This window comes from Apus apus, chromosome 1 (assembly GCF_020740795.1).
Source record: "Apus apus isolate bApuApu2 chromosome 1, bApuApu2.pri.cur, whole genome shotgun sequence".
Classification (NCBI taxonomy): Eukaryota; Metazoa; Chordata; class Aves; order Apodiformes; family Apodidae; genus Apus; species Apus apus.
Genome location: NC_067282.1, coordinates 149,300,136 through 149,312,292, shown reverse-complemented (window position 1 = coordinate 149,312,292; position 12,157 = coordinate 149,300,136). Strand labels below are relative to the sequence as shown.

General features: G+C 41.3%; 1 protein-coding gene across 2 annotated transcripts in view; it reads right to left on the bottom strand.

Moving 5' to 3' along the window:
- RFX4 (regulatory factor X4) overlaps positions 1-12,157 on the bottom strand; it is a 96,643-nt gene that overhangs the window by 73,115 nt on the left and 11,371 nt on the right. For both annotated transcript variants that reach the window (XM_051636545.1, XM_051636630.1), the window contains exon 2: positions 3,623-3,709. In XM_051636545.1, the coding sequence (XP_051492505.1) occupies positions 3,623-3,709 (87 nt within the window). The remainder of the gene's footprint in view (positions 1-3,622; positions 3,710-12,157) is intronic.

The window sequence follows — 12,157 nt, the reverse complement described above, 5'->3', positions numbered from 1 at the left end:
TGGACAAAATCTTTCTCTTAGTTCATCCCACTTTTCAGAGGAATAGCCTCTTCCTTTATAGCCTCTGCAGTCCAGGTTCTGACTGTTTTCAAAAAGAATTTCCCTTTAGCAAAAATTAATTGATAGTAAGAATCTACTTTCTCTCTTACTTACATGTAGCCATATATAAGATTCAGGCTCATTACCATGTATTCCGTGCTTTTAAAAGAGTGGGATTTTCAAAAATCCTCTGCGAAACATGGGAGCATGCTTTTCTAATTAAGTATAATTGAAAAAGAAAGAATTTTCCCCAATGAATATTGCCATGAAATCAAGTATCTCTTTTTTAAACTTTTTTTTCAATGGAAGAATAAGATGTTTGGTTGAAACAACAACAACAAAAAATAAACTACTGGAAAAATCTTCCATTTCAGCCAGTTTGAACATGGATTTTGAACACTGCTTTTGACATGCAAAAAGTAGACTGAATCTCTTTTTTTACCTCACATCAGTTGTCTGCACATTCACATTTTAAATATGAAAAAAAATTTGGACAAGCAGCCTTTCCACTTCATCACGTAATGTGATGACTACTTTCCCAGGGAAGTGATGCTGAAACTTTCATAATCCTTGAATTGTATTCTTCCAGACCCCTGCTTCAATTTGGAGAATCTGGCTCAATGCACCACACACAGGAAATGTTGTGGGGGTTTTTTAGTTATTATTAGATAGTCATTTTCCTGTGGATCTTTTGACTAATATGTAGAGCGTGGAAGTGGTGGAAGGAAAAATGTTTTAATAACTTGAACCTGAAATAAAATTTACCTATAATTTTAATATGAGAGTGTAAAAGCTGCGTTTTGGATGAGGTCATAAAGGATTCCAAAGAGGATAAGAAAGGCCCCAAGAAGCAGTGAGACCATGGGAACCCTCAGCTGTGAGTCATTGCCTCCCCTCACAATGGAACACAGGTTCAAGAGGCCTGGAGGTGCCTGGATCAGAACAGAAGATTGCAAAGGAGCCCTGTGGCCTGAAGTGTGGTTCTGTGGCATACTCCAGCTATAGAAAAAGAGACAAACAGCACTATTGCTCTTGTCCTAAAACCCTATGAACTACAAAAACATGCCAGAAGGAACAGTCATGAGTGCAAGTATGATACTGAGAAAGAACATTATCAGTTCACAGTGCACTTCTTCGTAGTTTTCACTGAATGCAAGGTCAAAAAAAAACCCAACACGAAAGCCACATTTTCTCTGATAGAGTCCAGCCAACAGCTACCTAATGTATTTAAAGACAAAAAAATTAGTAGTCAAGAGGGATGACGCCTTCTTTTGGCTGCAGATGAAAACTGGAACTAGGTTGACAACAGCAATTTTGCTACCACTCCAAAGAATTCAAATAAAGTTACTAAAAAAAAATCTTTCACCTCCTGCTGTTTGTAAACATATGGCAAAGGTTGGACAGAGTGACACGATGGTTTGGAAACTTTTTGTTTGGTGTGTGGGCACTGTTAGAGAAAGGTCAGAAAGAACTCGGGGCGAGGGGGGGCTGGGAAGGAGCACACAGTACAATGAGTTCTGAGGTGAAACTTTTAGTTTCTTCTGGACTTCACAGATTGTTGGTCTTCTTATTGCAGGGCAAGTGGTTTATTTTTCTTTCCTATACCTCTCCTCTTCCCTTCACTCCCCAAAACAAGGATGATTTTTCAGGTGGATAAGTTCTCCTGTCTGCACTGCAGAAATGCTGATATCAGTGTGAAGGAAGCATCTAGAAGAAATGGCTCTTAAGAAGGGAGCTAGATTATATCCACCCAACTCTTGGCTTTCCATTACTTGGCTTTCCATTATTTACTATGACAACATCTTCTGCACAGAAATTGTGGGGTCAATGCATTTATACATTTGTTTTATCAGTTCTAAATTTACTGTCTTTTATTATCATTGCTTGCCCCTTAATTCCAGCACCAGAAAACAGACTGAGCAACCGTCCAATCTTCTCAATGTCATTGTCTGAAATACCTGCTCTTGCTGACCCGTGCAGGCCCACTTCTTACTATCCCTAGGAAGGTGGCAGTTTTCTCATGCTCACATTTCAACTGAAAGCACCATATAACAAACTACCACTAGTTTTGTGACAAACGAGGCAGGGCAAAAGATCTAGAACAGAACACAGAAGGAGACTTAAAATCATGACACCACACAATTTTTTAATCTGTCTAGGGGTGTTAAATAATCACCTTGACAATACTGCCTTGAACTCTGAGCCTAATTAAAGCTCACCAAAGTCAACAGGGTTGAATCCTGAAATTCTGACCCTGCTAAGAGTCCGAATACATGTCTCCTTCATCACAGGTTCTTTCCATCACTTTTTCAGTAGCATCACAGTGAAATGAATTTCCTAAGTCCCACAGGTTCTTGTAAAATGCCAATTAACTAGAAGGTGCTTTTGGTTTACACCACAATTTACTACAATTTTATTTTTAAAGATAAACTGATTTATAATTATTTAATTTTTAAAAACCAAAAAACACAAACCTGGCCAAATTTTATTGTCTGTCTTTAGGATTCTTATCCACTGTCCTTAGCTTGGGAGTCATTAATAAATAATATGTTTCTAACATCTTCTTACTCCTTCAGAAGAGATATTCCCTCAGAAGAGAAACATGGACAAACAAGAGTAGGGCCCTAGTATAACAAATCCCATCATCTACTGAAACACTCTTCTGCAGGGCATGTAATTTCACTGTGACATCAAAATAAAATAATTCTCTTAAAATGCAAAAAAAAAAATTAAAAGGGACATTCAGCAATTAAGAAATAATTAAAAATATGTTTTCTAAACTTACTTCCTTGAATATTATAAAAATGTGTTTCTAAATTAAACCATTTAGTCTGCATTAATATCCTGTAACTTAAACTAACATATGAAATACAGGGAAGAAAATGTGAAAAGTATTTTGCTTTTGGGAAATGAAGCAGAAAATGCATAAACAGGGAAAACTAAATACTAAACTAAAAACTGTCTTACAATTTTAAAAATAAAAAATGATATTTCATGGTATTTGGAGGTTGTTTTAATGACCTGCTGTTGTTAAAAAAATCAAGACCTAAAGTTACCATAACTAGAAGAGATAAGAAAAAGTATCTATTTTAAAATCAGCTAGATTTATAATTGCTCCCTCTCTATGACTAGAAAGGAAGCAATATAATGATATAATATGTAATTTTTTAATCTGATTATTGTTTAATTCTTAAAAGAAATATTGCATGTGTAAGATTTGATATTGTAGTTCTGAAAAAGGGCACAATTTTTCTTGTACTTCAAATGCATGGGGATCACCAGTGAAAAGAAAAACAGATGGTTTTACGCAACAGCTAATACTAACAGCACATTGTAGAGGTCATCCAACCTTTGTTCAGTGATACACAATTTCTCCTGGTTGTTTTAGCTAATAGATAGTAGTGCTTCCTTTTAACTAATGCAAAATACCGAATGTTCCATAAAAAAACAAATTAACAAAACTGTTTAACGTGTCAAGTGGGTTGACCATACAAACAACAGAGTACTAAAAATATCACCAGCAACATATACAGCCAGAACTTGGGCACGCACATTAATTTTAAATGAATGACAAGTTACTTACTTTCATCGTTAGAAACATTCCCCAGGGAGGTGTGACTGGAATAACGTTTGTTTTCACTTTCATTGAGACATCGTTCAATCCAACTCTCTGCAAAAGAACAAAGATGCTCTTTTTTTTTTTTTTCCCCCTGTTTGTCTTTGCATAAAAAGATAAACTTCCAACATATAAAACTAGATTAAGCACCAGTTTCCAGCAGACAGTGTTCTGTAGCATTTCTGTTAAAACACGCTCAGTCTGAGGTTACTTAGCAGGAAAATCCTTTCTTGCTTTCAAACTTAGCTGTTGCTTCTTCGTTTCATTTGTTGTTTGTTTTTAAACAACAGAGGCTGAAACGCTCCTACGCACACAGCAAAGCTCCCCACAATATTCTCTCCCCTCTCCATCATGGTACATCAAAATTAAAAAATCATCTCATGTGGGCAACCGAAACACAGAAATTACATTAATTTCTTAGTCTTAGTCTGGCAAAGATTTAAGCACTCAGGTATTTCCACTGGCTTTGAAAGGAGTCTTCATGTGTGTAAAATCAATCATTCATGTGAATTTCTGTTACTGCATGGCTCAAACTGTGCTCTCTGATGTCCAGTCCTACAACCCCGTTCACCCTGGTGGAGTCCCAGGCCTACACAGATCTCTTCCATGCTGGTACAAGTCCAATGTAGCAAGTCAACAGCCATGGAGCTACTTGAACCTTTGTCACTCCACAGTGGGTACTCAACCACTCCTGTTCTTGCTCTTCCTTACTTCCAATTTATTCCCTCCAGTCAGATGAGGTACAGCATTACATGGATTTGACTCTGCTGTTCCTCTTTCTGGAAGCTATAACATGCATCCCCTGAGGACTTTAGAGGCTGCACCAGGCTCAACAGAATTTACTGTTACAGGTCTTCAGGGCAAATGTTGACAAAGTATGACCAACTATGAAATATGAGTCCTTCAGTTTGCTGGGAGTCCCTGAGTATTCCTACAATATACAGACTTCCACCCTGAGATTACTTTTCAAGGGCATGCACGTGGGCAGAAATAAGTTTATGCTCACAGAGGTCCCTGTGGCCAAAGCAAGGAGAAAGGATAGGTGGGAAGGCTGCAAAGTAACCCCACAAGTTTTGACAGGAAACCACCCCACTGAGTGAAGGGACACACAAGAAATAAAGGGAAACAGGCCTTGCTGTTGCCAGAGCCAGGAACACCTTCAAAGGCACAGAAACGGTGTCAGATTCCTTTCCATAAGCCACCCTCCAGAGACATCAGGCTACCAGCACAGGCAGCAGGCTTGAAGGGAGAGCAGAAGCCTGGAGTCTTGGGAAAGCTGCCTATCTGGTTTATAGAAGGTAAAAGTTCGTATGACTTCATTTCAGCACTGGAAGCCAATAATATACTAATAGACATGACCAAACACATCCTGCAGAAAAAAAAAATGCTTTTCAAACCCAGGCAGCTACTCAAACTTCAGTATTTTCCTCTGCATGCACACTCTGCACTGCCACACCAGGGCAACGGCATTTGTGTAGGACTTCAAAAAGGGCTGTTGAGAACCCTTCAGAGGCTCTGCCATGAGACTGCTTTGTGTGCTTCTGGTTTTCAGGCAGTGCAAGAGAGGTTGTGGCAGCTCCAGGCCATTCCATTCCTTCTTCCTATTTGCCCACAGTAAAAGACACGCTGCGGTGCTGCCTTTGTCGGTACAAGTATGTCCTTGTGTGCATCTTCCTCATTCACCACCAAACTGCCTTGTGCCCACAGAGCCTCATGACCATGCTGCCTCTTCCCTATAGGCTGCTCCTTTGAGGTACTTCTCTTAAAGTTGGCAAAAATAACTCTTATTGTCAGTAGATTTTGCAGGATGGTTCCTCTCCCATCAAATTCAACATGACCTTGTATAAAAATCACTTTCAGGTTGCTGACACCACAACTGAAAACTTGCCAGTGAGGCCTGTGCTGCCTCACCAGCTCCTGCTCAGTGACTAACCCACCAAACTGCGGAGGCTCTAACTTCGAGGTTTTCCCTCCTCCTGCTGCTCAGCAGCATCGGGTGGGGGTGTAACACCTCCTTGTCTAAAGGCCAACACAACGAGATGGCTACTTCATGCCAGATTTGTCTGGCTGTCCCAAAAATGAGCTAACAGCATCTCTCCGTACCTGTTTTAGTACTGTGAGCTGGGGGACAGGAGCTTGGATCCCCGCTACGAGGTGAAGAGAAACTTGCTTCTCAGGACAACATCAGAGAGAGGTGCAAGAAGCCCTGAGAAAGATTACCCTTCCTCCTCCTCCTTTCAGCCCACAACCATGGCTGTACATAATTCCCTTGGCTCCGAGCCCAGCTGCAGGGAGCACAAGCAAAGGCGGCTGCCATTAGCGCCAAGGAGAGAGACCGATGCCCAGCTCTGCCCTTTCTTTTCCTCCCAGCCCCGAGAGCTGGGAAGCTGGGATGCATCCTCTTCCCTCGGCAGCGGGGAGCTGGCAGCAGCCATCTTTAGTCATGTTCCCTGCCTCAGCAGAAGGGGAAAAAACACTTTTGAAGTGTCACTCGATAACGATTTTCACCCTCCTTGTTCCTGCTATACCTCTGATAACTGTGTGGATGCCCCTTCCTCATGGGTAAAGCAGTTGACACTGCAGGATACAAAGTCTCTGGAGTAAGGCACAGTTACTGTTTAATTATGTGCTGCAGCTCCTTTGGTCCTGAATCACCCTGGTTCAGCTCACTGCAGCCTGAGTCTGGCTTTGTCTTTGTGGCCTTGCATTTAAATAGCTGATAGCAATTCTTCAGGCCTGAAAAGATACATGACCTCTCTGACAGCAAAGAATGAAGAAAACTAACTCTTTTGAGCAAAAATGTGAGTTTATGGCAATTTTGTCAAATTATTTGGCAGATGACAAAATGGGACAAAACCAACCGGATTTTTAAAGGCTGCATCATCTCATAAACTGAGATAATTATAAATATTAGTAAGTAGATTATTTTATTTTATTTACTCTTTGTATAAAGAGAAAAATGTTTTAACAAAGCTTTAATTTAATTGGTGGCCCAGCGTTAAACCTTGACAAACTCCCAATACTGCTAAGAACATTTTCAGGGATTAAAAGAAAACACAACTATAGTTTTGCTGAAATTGAAAATATTCCCTTCAGGAGCCCACAGATAGCAGAAATGATAGCACCTGCCTCAAATAAATAATACTCTAATAAAAAGATGAATTGGCAGAACAAAGTAAAAAGTCAGAAGTAAGTCTGATTTTTATAAGATGTTTCAGAGTCAATACCGGGTAGAGACCTGCACACATGGAATGCTCCTGTCCTCTGGGGGTACAGCCCAGCTGCACTGGTGTCTGTCCCAGGCAGTCTGTAGAGCTGGAGGAAGAGACCTGTGCCTATGACCCTGTGTCCCTAGCCTGAGGCTTCATCACTTGCTCCCAAGGCAAACACACTGCACTGCTGTTCTAGACAAGCCTCGAGTCACACGAGATGGAAGTTTTTATGGGATTGAAACCAAATTACTGCTCTAAGACCTTACAAGCTTCTCAAAGACAGGATTTCACAGCAGGGAGCAGTCATAGAGTAATGGAGAGTTCAGGTGGTGATTAAGCAGAAGTGCGTATGAGACTTGATAAAAATGATGTATTGTTAACACAATATGTTGAAAACCCAGATTCCTAGTGGGAAGTGCTTGTGAGAGCAAAAGAAAGTACATCCTGTCTCATACAGGGTGTGTTTTTACTCATTATGTTTTCAGTGTATCATGTTTTAAGGCATTGCCCCTCCCTGCTCCCTAGGACTCTGTTGCACCCTGAGCCCCAGCACAATGTACCCTCAGCTGTACCAACAAAGTGGTTTGAGCAAGCATTAGCACTAGCCAAAAAACACCCAGGCAAAATAAATAAATTAATATCTAGTCATAAAATGTAGTGTATTCACATGCTGATAATTCTGTGCTGTGACATGATATGGAAGCTGTTACAACCTTACTAGCAAAGAATGCAACTAAGATGATGTGGGAAACTGTTCTTTTCTTCCCCACATAAGGTATTTTGAAGATGCACCTTCAAATGCTACATGAAGTGTTTAATTTTGCAAGGATCAAAAGTAAATTATAATGAAGTGCACTACTATATCCCTTAACCTTATAATTTTCCTTATATAATTTTGCATATCACCAAGTACAAATACACTGTATCATCTGCAGGGTTCCAACACGAAGGGAAGGAGATGGTTATTCAAATCACAATAATTTTCCCAGTGTCAATTTTCTGGCAGAACCACTTATCATGACACAAACAAAAAAACATCAATTGCTCACAATGAAGTGCTAAAAGATGGACTAAAAAGAGCTATGGAACTACTTCTGCTTCTTATTTAATCTCTTCTCTTTTAGTCCTAATCTTGGTAAGAGCGACAGATTCACTGAACCTCCAGCATGAGGGTATTCTTCCATTAAATGTGTCCACAACATTTTTAACAACAGAATTTTAAACTGAGCTTATTTTTAAGAGTTGCCAGGACAGAGGCCTGCACGGCTTTCCCTTGTCTCCACTATGGCTCTGGTCTTCACACCAACAAGTGTATTTTTATTGGCATGGTGCCTCATCAAGGAGCTGGAAAGGCAGGCCTAGTACTCCCTGAAACAGAGGCAAGCACATGAGAGCTACTCAGGGGAAGGAACTTTCATGAACGAGGAGTATTAACTGTTTTTTTAAATGTATCTTTGACAAATTGTTTTAATGAATTATCTCTTTCAGAAGGAAGGGTTTGCTCCTGGAAGACACCTTTTGAAGGATTCTCCCTGTGGAGCCTCAGCTGACGTGAGACAATACAGCAGAGGTGCCTGCATACTGCCAGTGAATTTAATGAGATAATTACTCCATCTTGTTTATGTAATGGTTATTGGCTTAGCATATTTGTAGCCCAGAAAGAAAGCATTCATTGCTCCCATGTGTGCATAGCCATAGCAAGAGCAGTGAGAGAGCCACCTGGGCTCTGCTCTGCTGAGGGGAAGAGGAGGTGGGCCTGATCACAGCTGGCATTGGCTTCTGCAGCTGCTGTCCTGCCAGGAGGGTTCAGAGTTGCTGCAGTGTTAGCACAACCTGTAATCACAGCCTCTCTGGGTCTTTGAGAGCCACTGTGTCCCGCTCGGCACCCAAGCAGGATGCCAAAAGCAGCTGGAGGGGCTGTGCAGCACAGCTGGGAGGTGAGCGTACCCAGAGCTGCTGACTGCAGCCCTGTGGGCACATGTGTGCATCCTGAAGGGAGATTAAAATACTTCACAGGTAGAATGAAACTCTGTGGTCATCTAATGTAAGCTGCATTTTGCCTCACCTCATTACCCTGCAGCAGTACTAACTGCACTGGTTGTCCTGATAATGCCATGTGCTGTGATCTGGGTATGATCGTATCACTGGCATCATTATGAATCACTATTTTTTTACTGAAACTGTATGAGATGAGAATCCTCATGTTCTAGAAACACAGCCAAGGCTTGTGGTAATAACAATATCAGAGTCTGCACAATTACCATACTCTTAGTTCACCACAGCCCTAGCAGTTGCTCAGAAATCCCTTTCACACACCTTCAACTCTAGACTGGCTCCCATACCCCGAATTTTAAAGCAGCTTGCCAACACCCACAATAATGTACCTAGTGCTCTGCACAGGGACTAGTATTTCTTCCACAGAACAACTGTGGCTGCCTGTCACTGAAACAGAGCTACCTCTGGAACAAGAATTAGAGATTTGTCAGGACCCAAGCTACTACCTGATCCATGGACCAACTTGGATGGCACAGCTGCAACAGTCCAACTCCTTATTTTTATTCATAGCTACTCTTGTAATTTCCCCCCCCCAGTTTCTCTAGGCAGATGTAGAAAAGAGTAGAAAGTAACTGTGAGTAAAGGCATATCAAATATAAATTATGAAAATATAAAGGGACCATCAAATTTTCCAGGGGGACCTGTTGGAAAAATGAATACTTAGAAGCCATGACAGCCTTAATTTTACAGTTTCCATGACAGAGGAGGAACTCCTGTCATGCATATGGAGTCTTAGCACCCCTCTGAGTTATTTGTTCATGGTTCTCAGGGAGAAGACATACTCATCTTTTCCTGCAGCATTGCTGCCAAGCATCTCAGTATCAAGCTGGCCAGCAATGCTGCCTAGCTGATCATCTCACTAGGCCAAAAGAAAGTGGTTGCAATCAGCAGATTTAGCAGGTAAAAACCCCAAAAGCTCAGGAGGCTGACCAAAGGTCACAGAACCTCCTGTTTCTAGTTTGCTAGCCCATGGTACTAAGCAGGTATCATATCTATCACAAATATTTTCAGTGGACTTGATGGGAGGGTATTCTATCTTTTCTTTTTGAAGAAAGCCATTGCTGCCCTGACAGCTGCTTCTGTTGTCTGTCTCAGAGTAAATGCATCCATTGTGGCTTTTTTCTGCAGAGCTTGTCTTGCTGAACATGATCTGAGACCTGCCACCACCCAGCAAACCCTCTGTGCATGTCTGTGTTGCACCGTTGCTGTGGACAGAGAATTTCTAACCTCCACAGCTGCTAAATTCATAATGTCTGAACAGTCTGTCTGCTTTGACTATTCCTTAGTGTGCTGCAAACCTCATTTCTAACAGCCATATGAATTAAAGCAAAACATTAGCCAGTACATCTAATATTTTCCCTGGTGCAAATGAAAACTACACCAATCAATGTCTTGGTTCAACTAGTCTTCTCAACTTAGAAGACAAATCACTAGTTTAAAACAGTCTCTTAAATGCAGAAGAGACTACCCTTTTCTGTTGGGGGAGTTTATTAGGGGATAAACGTGAAGTCTGACCTTTGAAGCCTGCTCTAGTACCTGCTGCACATCACTCCTGCTGTGACTAGAAGCAGAGGATTCATGTTCTGAATCCCCCACACACCTTGCAGCGCAGGGCTGCTGGTTCTAGGCACATCTGCCACCTGAGAAGTGTCATGCTGCTGGAGTGCTGCCAGGGCTGCTTACAACAGCACATTCAAAACTTTTCAAGAACCACACTGCTTGAAAGAAAGTGAACAAAATAAAAATAAAAATCACCTGTTCTCTGAAACCTCAACCTGCTGTAAAACCAAGACCTGAGCAAGATCTCCTAGCCTGGTCTCTGCACAATGTTAGGAACAACTGTGTGCCTGTAACATGACAGGGCTTGGCAGCCACTGACTCCCATGAAAGGTGTTCAACTAAGCAAGATCAACTGACATCAAGAAGAACAAGCTATTAGGGACAGCTAATCACACACACGGGGATTTTTTGAGATTTAGACTTCCATAGGTGAAGTAATCTACCTCTTCATTGCCAAATAAAGGGTTTGTGAAATCCTATCAGAACCACTATCCAACTGCTGTTCCCTCCAAATACTCCACCATGTAGACACTCCTCATTCAAAGAATAGCTCCTCTTTGACCATCTAGGTGGACCTACCACACAGATAACTGGTTTTGCTTCTAGCTGTCTCATTCAATGTCATCACCTGGCAAGGCATGTATCCTTCAGTCAGTGCACACGAGCTGTCAGGAACATCTTCAAGCTCCACCGGAAATCATGCCAGTGTCCTCCTTGGTTCTGCATAGCCATCTTCTGTTCTTCCAAGAGCCCTGCTCCTCAGGGATGACAGTGACACATGGCGTTGGTGCAGATGGTAGAGCTGCTACCCTGACAAGCTGCCAGATACCTAGGTGCTTTGTTTGCTAATCTAACTTTTTATTTCATTTCCAGCAGGGCAAAATGTTGGGCACCCTCGTTGCAGTCCTTTCTTTTGTTCTCATTTCTTGGCATACAGTTCTCCTGGAACTATTTCAGGGTTAATGGACATTGATCCAGGGCACTTACTAGATGTTGGCAGGAATGTTTTTTTGTTCTTTTTCTTTAACTCATTATTCTAGAGAAGCATTATGAGATTCACCATGATACCATAAGAATGCAAAGAATTACTGTCTTGAATCTCTGAGAGCTCTTTTGTTTTGTTCAACCAGGTCTTTGCTCCTAGAACCAATTTTCTGCTAATTCATTTGATAACATATTAAAAAACTGGCACACTGTGTTTAAACTGAGATAACAAAAAGCACCATAGTTCATAATCTTTTAACTTCTCTAGAGTACTTGGGCAGGCAAAAGTGGAATTTATGACATGTTTTTTTGTTACTCATTGCATTATGCAGAAGTTCAGCTAAATGTGATACTTCTGTTGAAGTGCTCTGTCAACAATATGCCTTAAGAAGAAGAAGCTGCATCCTAAATGCAGACCAAGCACCCTCAGGAATCCTAGAATACAAGATTCCTCTGCATATTGATTCTGGCATTTAGGACAGCCTCCAACCTGGGTCAGGCAAGACGTCTGAAGTCCTAGTCCCTTCTCCAGAATTATATACTATATTACTTTCACATTTCTAACTCAGTATGCATGTTAACTGGGAGTAGTCCTTTCCCTCTCCCAGTCACACACAGATGCTGTCTATAATTTTATTTCAAAAAAGAAGTTTCACCAGCCCAGTAAATAACCACTTGGGTTTTGCTACAG